Genomic DNA, 22239 nt, shown 5'->3' with positions numbered 1-22239 from the left:
GAAGTTCTAGGCATCGAATAGGGTGTGTTTATTGATGGTATAATGTCAAACCTCCTTCTTTTAAGATTATTGCAATACGTTAATCATGTGGATTGTGGACGACTGTAATAATTTCCAAAGGCGCCACCGTGATGGTATATTTCATTCTAAACTACGAGTAGCGGCTAGCTATGTTTATTTTCGTAGGCACTTTTAAATGGCATATAAAGAAGTATGTTTGAAATAAATTTCAATTAAGTCCAAAACATTCATTTAACGACTTTACAAATAAAATTAATCCTGTGGAACATTGTCTAGACAACTATGGGTTACAATATCTACCTAGCCTATTTATATCCTTTCTGTTCTACTAAGTGACAGGCAGGCCAATAGAGCTTCTATTGCAGGACAAAGATCTACATGTTTAGTATTTCAGCCTAATGCAACTGTCAGCAGACTTTGTGGCCCCGGTACGCGAAGGGCAAAGAAAGGAACAAAGGGGTTTTTAGTCAATAGCATCTGACTCTTTCCGTACAACCCAAGGCCATTTGATGATTCCCAGCCAGAAAAAGGCTATTTTAACTACAACAGAAAATCATTTTACATATTTTGCATATTTATTAGTATAACATTTCAAGTTTCGGGGCGTTATTGGTTTTTTCTTGGTCTAATTGGTGCCAACCTAGAGCGCATGGATGGTGTGCGGCTGCGTACTCGCAACGGGCGCTCCCGCTGTCTGGCTCTAGTACGCAAGCGTATCTCCCGCGCGGTCACTGGCCGCGCCAAGCGGGACATTTCATTGAGCCTGTATCGACCCCGATCCATTTGCAAAAGGCCCAGTCTTACTCCGCGCTTAAGTGCTCTGCAAGTCGAAAAAAATATATTTAAATTGAATGCACATTACATAGGTATAATTTGTTGATTTGTTTGCGAGGAATGCAATAAAACAGTAATTATTTCAAAGAATCATCTTGGTGGTGGCCAATTAAAAAGATGCTATTTATAAATACAATTAACACATTTTTTAAATTTCATGAATCTTGATTATTATTATTTTTACTTAATATGTTAACATCGCATAAATGCTTCGGTCTTAAAGAGAACGAAACAAGCGTGAGACCTTTTTTAAATAACAAGGCCATTGTTGAGTGTAGCGGATGATCATATTCACTTTTATCTAAACTATTAGACGGATTAGCTATTTATAATAACCTCTGCGCTATTTAGTAATCATTTTAATACATATTTTAGTAAAAAAGGAAAGTCGATGGGCACTTGTAGCTTTTATATCGACGATTTAATTTTATATTTATTTGTACAAAATATTAGCTAGCAGTGACATTGAAGTGAACCAAATTGGCAAAATAAAAAAAAACATTACATGATTAATAACACGTGCCTTAATTAATACTTAAGGCACGACTATCGCGAATTCCGATTGAAGGAAACAATTATGTTGTTAAACAAAAAATGCGGCTAATGAATGAATTATTTTAAACAAGGAATTAATAAAGAAGGAAGTTTAGTAAAAAACCTGAGAGGTGAAAACCCTCTAAAATGCTTCTAATGCATTTCGGCTTTCCCTAGCATATAAGTGGATTAAATTTCTATTTTTTTTAGCATTAAGCCGGAAAATTAGGTAAAAAAATAAATTTAAAGTGTGTGATCCTCATTGCTCCACCGGATTACAATAACAAATCCCCAAAATAAATCTGTCCATTTACGGCGTCAATCATTCTACTAACGTATAAAATTGGCGATGAGACTTCACAATATATTTTTAGCTGCATTGCGTTGTCGTTTCACAATGCTTCTATTGACCTTTATGGTCAGTTGTATCTCAACCTTTAAACATGCATAGTAGGTACCTATTGCCGTTGTTTTTTTAACTCTTGTGTTAACACCGCTATAAGTACTCGTAAGTCAAGACTACAAGAATATGTCAAACATAAATAGTTCAAAGTTGTGTGGATGCAAGGGCGATGCATTATTGACGCAGAATATAAAACCTTTTTTAAGGTTTATGTATGTATGGTATTTGATTTTTATTTGAACTTTAACCTGGAAACTTTCCGGCTTATCTTTGGATCACCAACTTGGTACTCCATCCGAATAAATTTGATGATAGTACGCGCAGTCCATCCTGTGTTTTTCATAAGTTTCTTGATGGCTGACAGTACCATCTCTCCTGTGTTCACATTCGAAGTTAATGCCCCTACTCGAACCATTTTGTTTCCTCAACTGCAAGCATCAGTAAATTAGTACAAGTGGAGTCGAATTAGTTTTTCATGACAAGTACCTAACTACAATTTCGGTCCTTGTGCATGGACTTAATCTAATTATATTAAAATGTATTGTAATGTTGCTTATAATATGCATCGAGCTTCAACGGCTCCACTCGTTTTTTAATTATTGCATTTGTTCTTAAAAAGAAATATCTTGACTACATGAAATTATAATCAGGGGACCTAAGGTTGTATGTGGTGACCAACATTTGTGACTGTGACAGCAACCGTGTTTGTTGTTTAACAAAATTGTTGCTATCCACGCATAGAAATGACATGTACTCAAAATATGTAAGGGGTTTATAACTTAGGTTGAAGATAGATTGTAATTTTCGTACAAGGTGTGAACTGGGATTTCTCGAGCCATTTAAGCAGGCTTGTCAGTGCAATAAAAGACAGCAGTTCCTATTTTATAACCTCTCAGGCAAGTAGCGTACGTAGTAGTAGCACCTAAGTGATTTTCTTACACATTGCGAATATATTTCAACTCTTGATTCAAAATGTGAATGTTTATTTACACATTTCGGTTCTCTTGGTAACTACATAATATATTTTTGGCGTTGAATGACAACTCTTATTTTCATTCTAGTCTTCACAAATTTTCGCACATTTTGAGGTGCCCTTTATGGGTATTTTATTAAAATTTGCTGTACAAAATGGTTTCGTACAGGTCACTTACCCTAAACTAAAGCCAAAATACAAGGAACTAAATTATTATTATATTGAAACTATTTGACAAATTATGCGTACTTACTGTCAGTCTTATTAAAAGTCGAAATATGATGTATGGCTACAGAAAGAATACATCTGTCGAGCACGTATAAAACATGATATTTACTCCAAATTTTAATAATATAAGCTTTCGTAGCTTTTAATGTAATTTCTAGCAAATACTGGGGAAATATAATTTTTTGACATTTACCAATAGATTTTCGCTGACAGAGGCAGCAAATATTAAAAAGTTCTAACAGTTTGTGGGTGATCTGTAAAAAGGTTCACCTTTAACGTTTTTATAGTTTTATCTTCTATGATTATTCCCATAAATCACAATATACGCATTTGACAATTATTCCTAATCTTGTCGTTTTTCAAAATGATTTAGTGGCTTAATATATAGAGGTATTTACAATAAAAGATTCTGTTGCATTTTTTAAAATTTCCTAAATATTTTTAGTAAAATTTAGTCTCGCTCGTGATTGAAGGACTAAAAGACTAATAACCAAACAAAGGTAACTTCGTTTTCCACAGATGGGAGCCTTGTTTTTGTTTGCGATCCTTTCAGTATTCGGCGAAAGTGAAGGATTGGATGAAAAACAGTTAATAAGTTTGTCCTTACGTTAATTTATTTTACAAATTTGGCTATTATTCTAGAGTTGTTTAACCGAGGAGAGAAGCGACGACAGCTGCGGGTACAGCGCCACCGGGTCCCTGTTCGATGGTCGGCTGGAAACCTTGGTCGTCAGCCACGTAGTTGACGGTGTAGGTGACTCCATCGGGACCGACCCACGAGTAAGATCCCCTCATGACGAGGAACTCGTCCTCAGCTCCAGCATTCCTCAGCTCACCATTTTCGTTGCGTTTTGATCCATCGCTCTGTTCGTACCTGAAAATTAATTCGTTTATTAAAATTTTTATTAATAAACATTGAAATATTTTTACATGGGCTTATAGTTCGTTAGTTTGGGTTGATATTCAAATGACATGGTAATTAATTTAAAATTGTCATGTTATATTGGTATTAAATTACATGCCGCTAATTACACTACCGCTGAATTAACATAATTTATAATAATTAAAACCTATTTAAAATATTCAAAAAAATGCATAGAAAACAATCATCACCCTTAAGTAAATTCTCGTTTATGATTAATTCTACAGTTAAGCTTACACGAAATTGTAGTTTCCAAGTCCATCGTTGTCCGCATCGTATCGCAGGATCTGGACATCCTGGGCGTCCTGGGGCGCAGCCGCCACCACCGCAAATAACGCACAAACCACCAACTGAAATTAAAATTTAAACCACACTATTACTATATTCACAGGAAAAGCTTAAACGCCGCGAATAAAACTTTTATTTAAAATCGTATTTGAATTTAACTACAATGTACTGACCAGTTTCATGATCACGATTAAACGGTTTACCGTATCGAGCTAACTTGAACTATGTGCTCATGAGTTATCTTAACTCATGTTTTATACTATTCCGAATATTGCATTACAACATAGCGTTATTAGTTGACGCACATCTCGTTACTATGTTTTGTGTATTTGACCACTCCTACGACATGGCGAAGGTAAGCCGCGAAACGTTTGAGGACATCTTTGATGGTGACCTTTCGAGATGATGATGATTTTAATTATATGCAAACGTAGAGTAATGTTACCATAATTTGTATGATGGACATCAATTAACAGAGATTCCGTTGATGTCGCTATGGATTCATTTGGGATGTTGCGATTTGCAATCAGATGTACATAATTGCTCAATCAATGCTTGCGTATTTTAGCAACATTTCCTATTGGATTCTTGATTAATTTACTGGATGACATCAAAATTGTAAATCGTGTCTTTTGTAAACTGGTAGTTCAGTAATAGATGTCTTGTGGGTTATTTAATTAGTTTACAGATATCATCCAATTTTGTTCGTGATTTATTCTCTAATAATGTAATCAATACCTCTGAGATGACATTTACCTTTGGCCTCTAATACGTGCTGGGTATGTACGTGATGGGCTAATAAAGATAATGATTTTACTAATTCGTTTCGCATATTGTATTAGCAAGTGGATAATTAATTATTCGAAGATTACTTTATTTCTATTGCAAATTTTTCGCACTTGTTATTTTCCATGATTAGCTTTCGTCATTTTTGTTCGCTGATTTACGTTGTGATATTTTACTAGTGTTTACAAAACGCATATAAAATAAGAAACGCTTTTAATTTTAACTTAGATTTAGGTAAAAGTTACAGCTGATCGGTTGTTTGGAATTAACATACTAGAATGCAATATGTTGCTGAATAGTATTCCCGCTATTTACGACTGAGACGTGTCCCAGGTTTGAACCTCGTGATGAGAAGTATCAGTGCTTTAAGATTCGTTGGATGTGTAGATTGTGATGTGTATGTTTGACAAGTGATTGCTGTATTTAATATCGGTACGCGGTAAAATTATGCAGAGGTTAAGACCATATTGGTTAGTTGTAATGCTTTGGATTATTTGATACTAAAATGAAACAAAAAAACAATGTTCTTTAGTCTGAACGCGATACTGAGAGTGTTGTGTACAAATAGGATTTTTTTAATATTTGTTGATATAGCTGCAAGAAAAATTAATTAACTGTGACAATTTCAACCGTGTAGCTAATACGTTTATTGAAATACAGCTTGAAAACAGACAGTTATAGGGTCACGCTTTTACCCTTTAGGGACAAAAAGTGGATAAAAGGTAAGGTATCTCCATCAATATCGATCCAGCGCGTCTCTCACCACGTCATAAAATTTAAAAGACGATGAGTCGAAGGTAAAAAATATAACTATTTTATTAATTAAAATAAATTCTTATATTAAAATGGATTCCTCATGTAATTTGTGCTGGTCCATTATCGAATCCGGAAACACAACCGCAAATCTTCCGTTAAACGATGCCTTGACCTGCATTAGATTTGAAGAGGTCTCAGTTATTTAATGTTAGAGTTAATATTATTTAGCCTGAGGCAGTGCCCTTGTAAATTATGAATCTTCCTCGAACTAATATATTGGAGGCATGATTTGTTATAATTGGTAGTAAAGATTCAGTGTTTGCTGAGATGAGACTTGTCTGTCGTGGCTGAAGCTACAAGTTAAAAAAGTAAGAGTAAAACTAAGGAGAATTTATTTCATACACCGATGAGTATTTACTTTTAAAAATTTTGTTAGCTGATTTGCTTTTAAATTTTGAAATGTCAAATGACACTGACAGCAGTGCTTTTTTTAGGGTATGTTAGTTTTAATATTAGATTTTTTGTCATTCATTTTTTTTAATAAGAAATTATTAAGTCATTGACGAATTTAATTGTTTATTCTTAATAATACCTTACCGTATTCTCTACGTAACAGACGCATGTTACGTTACACTTACGTATAGGTACATGTGACGTGGAAAATTTGATCAGGGCTGTTATGTAATAAATGGTCCATGTTTTGACGGATATTGAAATTAAAATAGTATCAAACGAGAAATTACACTCATATCCTATACATTACACAAATTAACTATGAGAAATATAGTGAAAGGTTCCATAATACTCTCATTTGCATGATAAATTATTAAAATTATAGGTTTTCCGGAAATATCTGTAATTCGAATATTTACAAAGTACATTACCTAAGTATATCAACATTCTACAAATTTACCTAATTAAAACCTCATGTTTAATGACCACGCGTTATAGGAAATCAATGATAACCGAAAATAAACCAAGAGGACTTAGCAATAAGAGTGATATTAATGTCAAATTTTTAGTACTAGGGACCTGTGTGGTTGATTGTATGTTGCAACTTACGCATTTTATTTGTCGCAACGCACCTACGTATTTGGCTGTGATTACAACTGGATCACTTACTAACAAGATATTTATGAAATACCTTTATCTATTGATCTGTGAATGAATAAACATAAATAATAAAGGTACTGTGACCAGATTTTGTAATTGGCTAATAATATTAATCGGTTTGTAATGGGTTGTAGACGTTGTTTTCGATTTTATGATGATACAATGTGGAATTGGTTACAATCACTTGATTCAGTTGGGGAAAATACAAGTCATGCACTTTCTTAAATTTCTAAGATAACACTGACAATCAATGAAGGGAAACCGCGAGTAAACAAAGTGCCGCAACCCGGGTTGATTTAGGATTTGGCGGGGTAGATAAAGATGGACTTTGTAATGGTGAAAAATGTTAACAGAATGAGTTAAAATATTGTGATTGCTAGGGAAGAGACCTGACCCTGATGATCTTGTGTAGATCAAAATATTGGTGGTCAGATTTTTATACGCAACGCCCTCCTTGCAGAATTCACAGGTTCGGGATCCCTTACCCTTCACTTATTAAGCTACCACGGCAAATAACGATTGATGCTTGCCTCTGCCATACCTCCTCGGCTGTTCGTGTAATTATAGCTACGTACTCGTAGATGAAGTCGCGGGCTATTGATATAGCTGTTGTATTCAATAAAGAATTTTGTTTCATTATCAATATCCCTTATACACATAATAATATTATGTTTGCATATACTGGATTTGATTTAAGACAATGAGCCTAAGACACAATTATGTCGCGTAAGTAAAACCGTTAATCTTCGCGCAGCTTCTGGGCAACGTTAACTTATTCCGTTTACACAATAACATTCTTGTTTGGCTAAGGGCCTTTTTCAAGCTATATATATGATGACATTTGATCCCTTTGCTAGTACTATTACATCGTCGATCCGATTATTATGATTTAATACTTAATACCTCAACGAAACAGTATACAAACAACATATATAGTACTATATATAATATTGCAAATTAAAGACAATCAATACTATGACCTTAAAACGGTAAGCAGATTTCGTATTTACGTAGGCAGTTAGCGTCTCTTGATTTAGCCCACGTCGAAAACGTCAACCATATGTTTCATGAATAAAACGATTTCGCAGTTCATTCTTTGCAACAATTTCTAAAAAACAAACAATTTTGTAACGACATAAGTAAAATATAATAAACAATATTCTACAATGAACTGTACGTAGGTACTGTACGTTGCATCTTTTTGTCCTCATACTATTTTATAATACTTTTGGTATACCATGCACTTAAAACCTATTGTTATGAAAACTTTTTATGTTTTGCATCGATACTTTACCTCACTAAAGATTTTTTTCATTCATAAGCATAGCGACCTTATAATATATCGGCATTATCGGGCCTGTCGTATGTCGGGCGCCAAAAGATGTAAACTGAAGCGTTTAGTAATATACGCAGCCAGTTTAGTGTAGTTTCTATAAATATGTCTATATTAATAGAAACTACACTAAACAATACTAGGGCCTATATACCATTTGCAGAGACCTAAAGCTGATTAAATCCCACAAACGTTTTGCACTAAAACTGTGCAGAAGTTCAATTTCTTTGAGCTCTAACCTAACGCTGCTGAATCACTCCTGCGTATTGATCTGACAAGTCAAAGTCACGTCACTTGTCCAAAAGGAATGTCATTCCTATTCATGTGAAGTTTCCTATTTGTTTGCTATTCTAATGCGAAGTAACATTGTTTAGGCCCTCTGACAAGTCAAAGTCACGTCACTTTTCGAAAAATAGAATGTAATTTCCATACATTTTAAGTTTTATTTTCGTGACTGAGCTAATGCGATGGAACACCGTCTAGGCTTTGTGGTGCATATATTAATACAAACAAAATATTTTAAAATGTAATATTTTATTAAAGTACTATTTTTGGTAAGATAACATCAAAATCTAAAACTATTTAACCGAGGAGGGAAGCAACAAGTGCGGGGGGGATACCGCCTCCGGGTCCCTGTTCGATCTCGGGTTGGTAGCCGTTCTCGTCAGCTTTGTACGTGATGCGGTATGTTACGCCGTCAGGTCCAACCCATGTGTACGATCCGGTGACGGCCAGGCTTTCGTTCTCTTGACCTTCGTTGATCAGCTTACCTTCTTGCGATTGACCTGTTCCATCTGATTGTTGGTAACTGGAACAAGTAATTTTGACTTTATTGTAATGCTATTAAATCCATTAGAAGTTTGTCGCAGTTACCTTTGTAACTGAAGGACTAGTATAATGCTACAAAGATATATTTGAGTTACCGCTTGAGGATTGAATGATGAGTTTTTAGGTCTTATCAAGCTTGTCATTTCAAGATTCTTTCTAATTTAACTATTCAAGAGAAAATCAGTCCCGCTTAATAGGTAGCGCATTTCAGATCCAGGAATCTAAATTAGATCATAGAATAATATCAATGTCAACTTACGAATATTTGTAGTTTCCAAGTCCAATGTTGTCGTTATCGTATTGGAGAATTTCAACGTCATTAGGAGAGTAAGCCCTGGAAGCAGGACCGGCGACGGCCACAGAGACCAAGCATAGAACTACGAACTGAAAACGAAAAATTTAAATGATTCTACTGAAATAAACAGTACGAAAAGGGACTAGAAGAAATATGTGAAGTGCATAACTCCACTCCTCTGGTGCAGAAAGAATGGTACAAAAGTTGGTAAATCGTAAATTCTAAATTCAAAGTTTGCTGTTTATAAAAAAGAAATAGTGTTGTAATGTCACTTCACTTTTTGGTGAAAGAAATTTAACATTCGTTTATGAACTTAAAAGCTTAAATTCTCTTTTTAAACTTCGAAATTTAAATTTTTTTTCACAGTTGTAATTTCTATTTTCACTACACTTATTTACACAATCACAAATAGAACGAACCAGTTTCATTTTGAAGTGTTGTTTTTGCCGATGAATGTGATCAAGTGACAAATTTCCACAACCAAATTCGCTTTTTATATTAAATACGGGTTTGAATTCGATTTAATTTGATTTAATGCTGGGCTCCGGTAGAAGGTGAACAACTTGAAATCTACTATAATATACAAAACTTTTAACGAACATTACGCAAAACTTGAATGTCAACTTTAGAATATTTAGTAATTTAATTCTTTAAACCCTTAATGGAGTTCTCATTTTATGTATTTGTCTTTTATGTTGTTAGGTAAATTGAAAAAAGAATTCTGTTTATTATAAAATTTTTGGACGATAAATGAACCCACGGGAACATAAAATCGGTAATAATAAGGTTTTAGGTTGAAAACTATCTGCGTAACAAGTTCATCTAAATTCGTTAGCGTTCTAGCGTGACATAACGTGACACATCTGGTGGTTTTTGTACGTATTGGTTTTCACCTCTTCAGGTCTGTAGGGTTCCTCACATGGCGTGTTTCTAATCGGCAGTATTTATGCAGCCTTACAACTTTATAGTCATTATAAATAGTGGGTACACGAAATATATTTTCTTTCCCAATTAAACTGATCAAAACTAGTAGGTACGGGGGTATTAAGGAATTCGCTTTTTATTGACTTATTCATCTTCGTGGGTAAGCAATTATTTTGAGTACTAAAACCATGAAGTACTATGTACTACTATAACGATACAACTTGTTCAAATTGATCTAAGATAGCAAATGTTTGATACAAGGTTTGTAGGATACATGTAGGTGTTGTTCATCTCAATATGTCAATACACGCTGCGATTACCTATAGACATTAATTGTACGTTCATCGAACACGCATTCATTATTGTTATACATCCAACGGAAATTACAATACATAATGTACAGCCCAAATTGTCGTTTATTTAAGATTTCAGTAGTTTTATATGATTACGTTATTTACCTCATGGCTATGACATTTCTTACAATTAAACGTTTACTTTTCATCTATAAGGATCATGGCAAAGAAAACTAGGTTAAGTTACTAGGTACCATAACGTAGTAGTAGTACACTAATATCTAGGAGAAAGTTTGTAATAAGTATGTTTCTTATTTCTTTAACCTAAAACACCTGGTCCCTGGTACCTTTTTTTAATGGGATATCATCTAATGACTCCTTCCACTTTGGGTTGAGCCTAAGGGAGTTACAGACTTCTACTGACTAAGCCCACCCGTGCTCCTTCCTTTGCAATTCATGTACAGGGGCCATGGTAACCCTGACGGACTATCGAAAAAGCGGCTACCCGCTTACTCCTATCTGTAAGTCTGACTCTACAGTCAGACTCTTACAGACCGAACTAAAACTGCCGTGCAACATGGTAGGTGCGTGACGCAATGCATATCGATTCATTGTACACCGCACGCAGGTCGAAGTTTAAACTCCAGAAAGTAGTTTTTTTTAGTGGTGAGTTTCTGTTTCATCTTAAAATCCTAAGAAAATATTTGAACTGCTGCACCTTAAAAAGTTGTCTTTGTTTATCAATAAATCATGTACTCGTGTTCTGATTTAATTAATTTGTGTCCAAGGTTATATCAATTGAATTAATGAGTGTATTAACCTTATTAGTTTGCCGCCTAAGATTAACTTTGAGCTAGTTCAACAAAATAGTGGCCATATTTTTAATATTACATAAATAAATTTATGTCCTATTTTTTATCCTTCGACCTCTTCACGACCTACAAAGATGGTTGCGTTAATAACCAATTAATATATTTAAATAGATATAATTGTAATCAGGATGATTTCAAGGCCTAAAAAACCAAATAGCTTAGGATAAAAAATTATACTTAACAAGTCTATGGGTCCTTATAGTTATTCTAAAATTATGCAAATTAATCTTTATGAATATGCTTCAAATAATATGAATATAATCCGTTTTGCGGATACCGTAACGTCGATAGCTTTTAAATAAACATATCGTGTTTAGTAGTAGCTTATTTTTAAGGTTTTATTTCCGGTATCGGCCTTTGTTTTGAAAGTATAAGGAGAGAGGGGTTCCAAATTTCATAACTTTTTTATACGTATTTTCTCCCGATTTCTCTTCCTATTTAAAAATAATAAGAATGATATTGCTACGAATAATGTATATATTTCCTGCACTGATGCAGAAACCACTTCACTCTTGCACATTAATTAAAAAGAGAATAGGTAAGGAAGCAAGATGAAAAAAAAAATGAATACATTTTAAAACTATATTTATTTCTTAACAATACTATTATAATAACGGCATATAAATATTATATGCACGTAGGAGTATTTACAGGTACCTATGAATTCCAGAGGAATTTATGTAGGTTTATTGTCCCAAGAGGGATTCGATGACGCCTGAGGGGACGCTACCACCGGGTCCCTGTTGGATTTGAGGTCTGAAGCCATTCTCGTCGGCGACGTAGGAGACGATGTAGGTGACACCGTCGGGAGCAACCCACGCGTATTGACCCTGCACGGACAGAGCCTCGTTCTCTGTGCCCTGGTTCTTCAGCTGCCCTTGTTCCTCATGTTTAGAACCGTCCGATAATTCCCATCTAGAAACAAACAGTAAAACTGTAGATCACAAAAAACATAACAGTTGACCTATTTACTTTAAAACAGATAGATCCTTACGCGAAACTGTATGAGTCAAGTCCAGCATTGTTGACGTCATAGCGCAAGATTTGGACATCCTGAGGGTTCTGAGGAGCGGCACAAGCGGCGGCAACCAGAGCAAGAACCACAAACTGAAACAAAACCTTCCCGTTAGTTTTCGTTCACATTTCACTTCACAACACTATTGATGACGTCACTTGTACTAACCAATTTCATTTTTGTTTTCTTTTTGCGGCTGTCTTCTTCAGAGAACAGTGGATGTGTGGGATGATTACGTGTACCGACGGTTCTCTTATATACCAACGTAAGTATTTCTTCTAATGCCGCGTTGCAACACTCGTCTGGGCCAGTTAGGTGCTTCTTAAAGCCGTATAGCACTAGATACGGCATTTGTCCTAGTCGACACCAGCAAACAAAGTATTGGTAGACGTGTCAGTACGTTTCATGTTTTGTAAACATTTAATTTGACACATGCAATTTTAGTTATGTAAGTGTAATAGGCATACAAATGTCAATGTTAAAACGAATTGCAAAAGGTTATCCCTTTTCTTATTGTAGTAGTACTATAAGATAGTAACACCTTTTCAAATATTTATTGTTGTAACCATGTATGTGCTCACTTAATTTTCACATTTAGGGCATTATTTTTAACTACATTTATTTGTCATTTAATTAAATTAATTAACAATTCGCAAACATTATTTAATTTCAGTGAATTTATTTCTAAAATTAATTTGCTGTAATTTAGTTTTATTCTGAAATGCCAAGTGCTATATTTGAAAAGCTTGAACAGTGGAAGCTCAAACAACAAATGTGTAGTTTCTACCTACATTTAATTTCTAATTAGAATACAGTGTAAGTTGGTCTTGATGGGGTTTTTGGCAGAATTTGACTCCAATTAAGAAACTAATATATTATTTTATTAGGCATACATTATTTACGTGACATTGTAGTTTTTCTATGTGGGCAAAGTACTTATTACTATTAGCTTTCTAGACATTTATTTGCGCTCCATGTTTGCTTTATAATTTTGGTTCTAATTATAGTTTTCTATGTATCCATCAACTGTAAAAATCTGTAAGGTTACGGGATCCTCGAAACTTGTACAAGTAAAAAAACGCTTATTCTGAAGTATTGAAATCAGAACCAGAAGAAATTATTCACCTCTTATCCCAATCATTAATTTCTCTTGAACAAGAGCATTTTTCTTTTTAAATTAGCCTCTATTTATGGCAAAGAATGTCATATTTTGGTGACCATTGTTAAGTAAGTAGGTGACAGTGGCATAGATAACGCGGTGTGTAATTCGAGTGCGTAGACATGTTTACGAATGTTATTAGTGAGTACCTTCATCATCGTAACGACTGCGAAATCCACAGACCGAAATTATCATTAGAATAGACATCTTTTTGTACGCTGATAATATCAGCTGTGATTGTCAATTCATCCGTCAATCGTCGGTTACGTCAATGTTTGTGTTGCTATGCTCTTACCTACTGCTATGGAATAATGCTTGAAGAAGCTTTCTTTCGATTTAGCTCAATTAAATGTGCTAGATTATATTATTTTACTTGCACTATAGTTTTAGTTATAACACAAGAAGCATATTTCGAAATCTAGTACTCATTTTCATATCACTTCCTACTCAGATAAATTATATGATGGTGAATATTCTACAAACGATAAAATTAATTTGTTTTTATATTTCTACATAATAGCATTAGTGGGTGCATGGCCAAGTAACATTTGCCCTGGAAACTATGTTAGTTCATGAATAAAAATTACATAACGGTAGCAGAATCAAATTAAATGTCTACTTGTACCTGTTGTAACTGCTTTAGTCAGCACTCACAAAACATTAATTTACATTATTATTCCGTACAAAGTTAATGCATTATTTAAGATTTCATGTTCAGTTATGAATCACAATGCAAGGCGAGTGTAGTAAATGGACAGGATTACACGATGGCGTCTTCTGTAATATATTTATGTAAGACTGACTCTTGCCCACGACTCTGCTCTTTCTTAGCCGTAATTGAACTCTTGTACCCTATATCTTAGATCTATCTTTAATCATGTCATGACAAATATTAAGATATATACATCGGTTCATTGACCTTCTTATATAGAAATTTCAGTCTTCACATTTTTTTTTCCTTTTCCAAGTTATTGTTTAGTGATAATAGAATAACAAATCGATTACATAAAATGTGATGAAAACCATTGATGTCATGTTGTCGTAAAGGATCTAATTTATGACGTTAGAAATTGTCATTTATGATGGCATTCTTAATGAATTACTGATTGGGTTTGACCTACTACGCGACGAATGGTGGCTGGATATGTGGCCAAAAGCAATAGGTCAATATCTTGTGACCCTTGACGATGTAACGCGAGTTTTAAAGCTACGTTTGCTAGACGCTACGTCACCGTTAAGTAGTCGATAATATCTTTATTACCGACGTTGGGTTCAGTCCGAATATTTCACCACAACGACGATTAATGAATGCATAACATCTTATCTTAATTATTATATAATTATACGTGCAAGGGATTATATCTGCCGCTATTGTATTAATACACAAACAATAAATAGTCTAAAATATCTAGTGTCTGTTTACTTATTATATTACTTTTTATTTAATTATGTATTTTAAATATTGGGGTGCATTGTTACGCACCTACTTAATAAGGAGATGGGAGGCTTAAGTTTCGTCAGTAAGAGTCTGAGATTAGCTATGCTCTCAAGATGGGTGTCCATGAGGGTTCCATAGCTAGAATAAAATGTCTCGTGAACTCTTTCTCAAATTTTTTAAAGGGCTACTAGAAAAAATAAAGTGTGGCTCTAACACTGCATACAGCACTAATATGATCTTTTCGAAGATTGCTAGCTTCTAAGACATCTTCTACTAAGACACTTCGAAAACACTTTTATGCAACATCACCGCTATGAACTCATTCTGTAATCTCGTCTAGTTTTTCAAAGAAAGACAATGTATGAGACATCGTTAAGCTTGGACATTAATTAGTTTATGTGTAAGATGTCAGACCAGAGTATAAAGACCGTTCACTTACCTAATCTGTTGTAAGTGCTGATTCTCGAAGCTTATTCTCGAGTACTGGTCATCGCTTTATAAAAAAATTAAAACTGTCCAAGTATGCCAGGATGCCAATTCTGCTATTACAAGACCGATCAATGAATGGAAATTGGCTCAAAACTTCACTTTTCGTATTCTCTTAAGTATTTTTCCTACATGATAATTACAAATTTAGTATAGGAAGGTATAATCAAGGACAATATAATTAATTTTCAATTATTGTTTTAGCAAAATGCTTAAGAGAAAAGGGATCATTTCAATCCAATTGCCATTCAGTCGACGACCTCCGTGGTCGAGTGGCGTACGCACCGGTTTCAAGGTGTCGCTAACTCTGAGGTCCCGGGTTCGATCCCCGGTCGGGTCAATGTAAAAAATCACATTTCTACATTGTCTCGGGTCTGGGTGTTTGTGGTACCTTCGTTGTATCTAAATTCCATAACACAAGTGCTTTAGCAACTTACTTTGGGTTCAGAACAATGTATGTGATGTTGTCCGCATTTATTATTTATATTATTATTCATTCATCGGCCATTGTAAAATAGCAGAGTCGGGGCCCAGGGACTTCTGTCGCATGGAAGAATGACTTTGGGCAGTATTTTATACATGCTAGTTGAAATGGGCCTATTTTTTTTATTTGTTCACTGATTATCAACACAAAATGTATAGGTATATTCATTTTCACAGTGCAACACTTTCGACAACCAATATCATACAAACAGCTACCTGCTTCGCAATATTCTAGCGGCATCACAAAAAAACACCCTTGAAAAGAAAATACCACAACAAGCCTACCCGAAGCACAAGACTGCTATTCGTGGAGTCACTTCATTCATTATCATTTGATATATTTGCTGAAACCTCCTTTCTCGGTCTTATTATTTTTACTTCTCTCATTTCCCTCCAAACTATTCCCGAACGTTACTATTATCATAAAGATATTGTGTACGCCGCTCTCCATACCAATAAGTCCCCCTCAATAGCGATGTTGACTGAATACCTTAATGTTGCGAATATTTGGTATTAATTAATTATGGATTCTCGAGAAGGTTCTACGCACTTGACCTTTGTTGATCACTTGACCGCAAAGGTTGACTATAATGTTAAGCTGCCCATATTAATTTTAGATTTAGGTTGATACCTTCAAGCTTATTAGTACAAAAACTATAATAATGTCAATGTTATTGATACACGATGCTTGTACTTCTTACTGGTCGAATATAACAAGTTTAACGAATGACCTACTGTATGGCTAGAATAAAAATGTAGTGTAATTCATTTTGATTTGCTTTCTTAACTGAAACGTCCTTTCTTGGTCTATTTTTGCTACCTTCTCGTTATTTACTTCTCTAACAATATACCTAAATGAAAAAAGTCATATGTTTAACCCGTTCATGTGTACCTTTGTATGTACTCACTATTAACAAAAACGTGTCTAGAAGACAAATAGGTTTTGTTTACTAGCAAAATTGAAGATGTTTGTTATAAAATCTCAAAAGTGGTGTGTATGTAGTGGCGGCTTTGAGACTAACTGGGCGTGTTAAAGGTTAATAGAGTGTTTGTGCTCGCCTCGAGCAGGTCACTACAGCATCATCATTCTGCAACGCTTAAAGACCAGGTACCTATTTGTTTTGTTTCTGAAATTTGCAATAAACATTGAACAGACGATACAAAAAGAACAAATCGAAATACAGTAGCAAATTTACAAAACCATTTACAAATTCAAAAATATAAAATATTCTTACATTGTTGCTTCAGTTTTATTTAGCACTGGTTTAAATTGGATAATAACTGCTATGTATTTTAATTACAAAGCAATAAGAATTCCAATAATTTGGTCATAGTGTTAAGGTTATGGTAATTTCAATCAACTACAGCATCCGACTCGGCCTTTAGCTTTTTCATTACCCGGTGTTGTTTTGAAGATGATTTTAATATTTTCTCATAAAATGATATTTAATAACAAGGGTATAAGGTTTAAAATTATGTGCATTATTAAACAGTAAATTAACAAGCCACAACGTCAAGTCTATGTAGAAAAGATCAAGGTCTTACTTATTTAGTTGTACCTATTTAACGTTGTATCAAATTGATTTTTGTCGCGATCCCAAAGTTATATGTGAAACGGTATCTATAAGACTTAGCTATAGCAAACTTCTACGAAAAGCTATATAGAAACGAGCCGATAGTATTAATTGTTTCTGTGTAGCTATTTCATGATTCCGTACATACTTTTCATTAGTTTACTTATTACATCATTAAGATGAAGCAAAGAATAGATAAAGCAAAATTGCTCAATACAATAAAACAAACAACAATAAAATGGCGAGATGTCACATCCAACGAAAGTAGGTAAATTACAAAAGTTCTTAATAAATCTATCCTCATCGACGGTGGAGGTTAGTTCACAACCGGTCGGCTTACATCATAGTCTGTTGAACCGAAGACTCCGCGCTGTTGAACTCTGACATCCGTCGCTTTCCTTACAAGAATAAGTCTCGAAGTCCGACTTCGAAAGTATCACGATCCGTAAATAACAATAAGAAACAATAATTAACATATTCATATTAAATCTCTATCTACATTTAAATATAAGGTATGTAGTACAAGGTTAAGATGATATAACAGTTTTCGGTGTGTATATGACACCTCATTATTTTACATAACTCTATTGACGCTTGCATACCGTTGAGTGGGTCAAGTTTTATGCATCGGATCATTAAGTTTTATAAACATATTCTAAAACATAAAAATGTTTAAATTTAGTTGAAGTAAATCGTAATTATTAATGGCTAAAATGAATGTAATAAATATGCGTTAACACACATTATCCAAAGAAATATGTTTAGAAAAGATATAAATCTCTTCGCTTTGTTAAGGTGAAAATGTCATCTGATATCACATAGCTCTGTAATATAAAAAGGTACCTACTGTAGCCATTGATGACAGAATTGTTACAGTCACAGAGATCCGAACACAATATAATGTTATGTCACTTCGTTATACCAATATTGTTAACAGATATGATCTCGTAAAGTACTTTGTACGTCCATATACTCGTAATCAGATGCACGGACGTTTACGGAGCTTCCATCTAGCTTTTTCTATTGCGAAGAATCGGTTGCCTCACAGGCGATGTATACGCATTAAAACCATTGCGAAGATACGCCTTATTGGTCATGGGAAGCAATCGTATTGTAATACTCTTGTCAGAGTTGAGATAAAACGATTCTTCAAATTATAATTTGGGTGAAAACAAAAGGAGGATTCACGACTTGTTGGTTACCTTTCAATGATGTAACAATCGTGTGTTGTCTAGGCGTGAACGATAAAAATCTAATGTCTTAAGCAAAACAACGAGTAAGTAACAAAGGTATAATAAAGTGGTTTTACAAATTACTATGTCCATGTAGTGTCCATAATAATTAGGGTTAAGGCGCGTTGATAAATTACGGCATGCTAATCACGTTATTTATTGACAAATTAATCCTACGTGATTAAAAAAGGAGATGAATGGGACAAAACTTGGAGAAATAAAACTGGTCAAGTGCTAGTTTTACTGTCGCCTCTGAGGGTACGTATTAATAGGCAGAAGAAAACAAAATTTGACCCGTACCACACGTAGAATTTTAAATTCAGCATTTTCTGTATAGTGGCAACAGAAATACATTCTCGGTTCATGGGATGCAGTTTAGTGGACACGCGGGTGGACCGACAGACCGACAGCGAAGTCATAGTAACAGGGTACCGTTTTTACCTTTTGGGTATGTAACTCTAAAAACTTACCACACCTTTGAAATACTTTGAATCCCTGAATAGACATCAACAGTAGAAAAACCTATATCAAAAAGCACAAAATAAAACATTTGTAGGTCCAATAAGGTTTTAATCGTGATCATTTAGAAGGAAGCCACCACCCGATCCAGTTCATCTTCTGTGAAGCACAGCAGCATGAAGCAGTAGACCCGGCGCCGGTCCACGTGGCTATCGAACACTGGGGATATGTAGTAGGAATCCTCTTCCGGAGAGTAACGCTCTAGATCTATTCTGCATAACTAGAACAGGAATAGACTTAAAAGTGTAAAGAAATATTTGAAATGAGTTTGTTATGGTTTTATTAGCAGTCATTAAAAGAAATAAGGCACAATTAAATTCATTGGATTAATAAGGTGGTTTTCTTTCGTTCTTGACCTGGTTACGTACCTAAGTGATATTTTTTACGCTAATTTTCGAAAGTACGTAAGTATTTTTTATAGAAATCATTGAACTTGCAGAAACGAATCACACCAAATGTTTTTGTAATGTAGAAATTAGTGCTCACACGATACGACTGAGATGTTGCAACAAATATGATGGCACTAATCATAGCGTGCGATAATAGTCAGTTTAGATATATGATCCGTGTCAGAAAAATTATTATCAACACAATACCTCACCGATGACCTTTAACTTTATTTTACGTAAAACGAGACTTAATTTTCGGATTTCGATGCATTGAGTAATTATTTTACTGAAATATATTGCTTAATATATAAAAGCAAATGTTTGTATAATAACATACCTTTCTATCATCTCTGTCATAACACACGAGCTCTTCAAAATGACTGTTTACTTTGGCTTTTGGATATTTGAAATAGCTTTTTAATTCCCCATAACGACCTAAGTGCTGGAAACATAAACTTGTGAATGTTTTGGTACTTAAACTACTACAGTTTTTGTCAGGAGTCAATTGTAAATTGCGTCAAAGATTTCATGTTTTGATCAAAGAACTTTGTTTATTATTTCGTGAGAATCTTTGTAATCAAAATTGCATACAAAATGCCATTTTGTCAATAGTTCATTACGATTGTTGCGGCACTGATCTTGTAATGCTTAACCACATTGCAAATTAAGTAGATACACAACATAATTAATTATGGAGAGCGAGTCTTCTATTGTTTTGCTTGAGAAACTTTGGAAGCAGATCCTTACTACAGGAAACCATAGAAGGGCCTGTACATAGGTAACATTTTCCTTAGCGATAACCGCAAAAAAAACACTCAAATGTAATGAACCAGCAAGTCACTGGCGAACGTGAAGTCATTTTCCAAACAGTTTAAGTTTTCCATTCGTTTTCTATGCTATCTAATGCGGTACATAATGTAAAATTGTCTCCACTATAAAATCAGCGGCGCCTCTTTCATAATTATGCGTAGTTGACCCTGTGTCAGACGCCAACACAAATACTCTAGTTTCATGTCATCTCAAGTAAAACACTGTTATTATCCAACATTTATCATTGTCCAGTAAAGGCGGTTAGGAGGTAACTTACCTGTGTATTTATCGTGTTCGGTTTAATATTATAAAGATGCTAAGTAACGAAACATTTTAAACCATGTTTATATCTAACTAAGTTTGTAGAGATGACCATTTATTTACCTCTGGATCCATAGAACCACTCTTTCTTATAGTATCTTGAGGGAACTCACTAGGAAAAATCCGCCGTAGCTCAATGTCTTCACTGGAACCAAACATATTTGAAAAAAAAACTACATGTATACAAATATAACACTACATATATATTATGCTTATATCACTTACTATGTATAAACAACACTGTGACATCTTCTGACCAGACAGTACAAAAGCTACGAAATAAAATAACAGTTATTATTTTTCAAGCCTATTTCGAGTTCTAAGGTCAGAGCTAAGAACCACAAAACTTACAACATACAAAGAAAAACAACTATTTATTTTTAACATCACGAAGGATGTTTTAGAAAGTATTGTAATTATGACACGTCCTACAAATATTTTGGTGCGAGGTACACGCGCTGGATTGCGAAATAAACCATAAACTGCACAATTGTTATGGGCTAGTTTTACGATATTGCAAGTGATATTATAATAAGATTTTTTACAGGCTGGTCTAAACCGTATTTTTTCAGGGCAGGCGAAAGACTATCGAACCGGATTCCCTAAATTAAAAAAAAATGGTCTCGCATTAAATCAATCATTGCCTTCCTTGATTTTTGTTTTTTTTACATACACGACTTCCTCTGTGAATATGTCAACTGTCTAGCTATCACGGTTTATGAGACAGTCTGGCAAAGGTTGACCTTAAAAACGACTGAATACTAACTATGAATACATTTTTAGTTATTAAGCGCGATCAAACTATCTTTTCACAAAACGTCTGTCGTCTGCAGATGCACATACAGATAAATTGTAGTTTAAAAAGGAAACTGCCTTGTTCAAATTATAAAAGTTCTACGATACATCTTCATGGAATATAATATTGAATAGTCTTCTAAACCTTCACCTAAGTGTTTTATTCAAAAATAAATCCTCTTCTGTTTTCACTCGACAAGTTGCTTAACACCTTCGAATTGATAAGATCATCGGATATTGTGCCTGTTGACGGCAATTATTTTGCTTGTTCGGACGAATAAAATAAGATGTACAAGTGTACAAGGATACATTGTTGATAACCAACACGCGAGGGTATGCTTGGCCTGTGTTCCACCTTCTTTATTGCAGTGTTCTCATGATTTGTATTCGCAATTATTAAGCTTTGCTCACGATATTTTCATTCTAGAATTAAGGTTTGACTGATTTTTTTAGGCTACTCCTTTTTGCCTTGTTTAAGACTCGTAGAATAAGTCTCAGAGACAAATGGATGTCAAGTCTAAGTCAGGTTATCTGTTGAAGAGAAAATCCAGTCGAATCGTACTATGTAAATATTTAACTTAAAAATGTCCAAGGATTTTAGCTAAACATAAGTAT

General features: G+C 34.3%; 3 protein-coding genes across 4 annotated transcripts; all 3 read right to left on the bottom strand.

Moving 5' to 3' along the window:
• Positions 1–3585: 3585 nt before the first annotated feature.
• Positions 3586–4431, bottom strand: LOC113495441 (endocuticle structural glycoprotein ABD-5-like). The gene is made up of 3 exons (XM_026874160.1): positions 4377–4431; positions 4153–4265; positions 3586–3867 (listed from the first exon to the last, which is right to left on the bottom strand). Exons 1-3 carry the CDS (start codon positions 4383–4385, stop codon positions 3642–3644), a joined length of 348 nt encoding a protein of 115 aa, XP_026729961.1. The 5' UTR covers positions 4386–4431; the 3' UTR covers positions 3586–3641.
• Positions 4432–8706: 4275 nt separating this feature from the next.
• On the bottom strand, positions 8707–9779 carry LOC113495314 (endocuticle structural glycoprotein SgAbd-5-like). The gene is made up of 3 exons (XM_026873985.1): positions 9734–9779; positions 9279–9403; positions 8707–8999 (listed from the first exon to the last, which is right to left on the bottom strand). Exons 1-3 carry the CDS (start codon positions 9740–9742, stop codon positions 8774–8776), a joined length of 360 nt encoding a protein of 119 aa, XP_026729786.1. The 5' UTR covers positions 9743–9779; the 3' UTR covers positions 8707–8773.
• Positions 9780–11971: 2192 nt separating this feature from the next.
• LOC113495395 (cuticle protein CP14.6-like) lies at positions 11972–21044 on the bottom strand. 2 transcript variants are annotated; one of them, XM_026874094.1, is made up of 5 exons: positions 20893–21044; positions 20036–20140; positions 19440–19529; positions 12398–12510; positions 11972–12318 (listed from the first exon to the last, which is right to left on the bottom strand). In XM_026874094.1, exons 1-5 carry the CDS (start codon positions 20986–20988, stop codon positions 12090–12092), a joined length of 633 nt encoding a protein of 210 aa, XP_026729895.1. In that variant the 5' UTR covers positions 20989–21044; the 3' UTR covers positions 11972–12089. The 2 variants fall into 2 exon arrangements, with proteins under 2 accessions (XP_026729895.1, XP_026729894.1); XM_026874093.1 differs by lacking the exons at positions 19440–19529; positions 20036–20140; positions 20893–21044 and adding an exon at positions 12587–12946.
• Between the last annotated feature and the right edge of the window lie 1195 nt (positions 21045–22239).

The sequence above is a fragment of the Trichoplusia ni genome, chromosome 6, assembly GCF_003590095.1.
Source record: "Trichoplusia ni isolate ovarian cell line Hi5 chromosome 6, tn1, whole genome shotgun sequence".
NCBI lineage: Eukaryota > Metazoa > Arthropoda > Insecta > Lepidoptera > Noctuidae > Trichoplusia > Trichoplusia ni.
The sequence above is the reverse complement of the archived record's forward strand: the minus strand, read 5'-3'. Positions and strand labels throughout refer to the sequence as shown.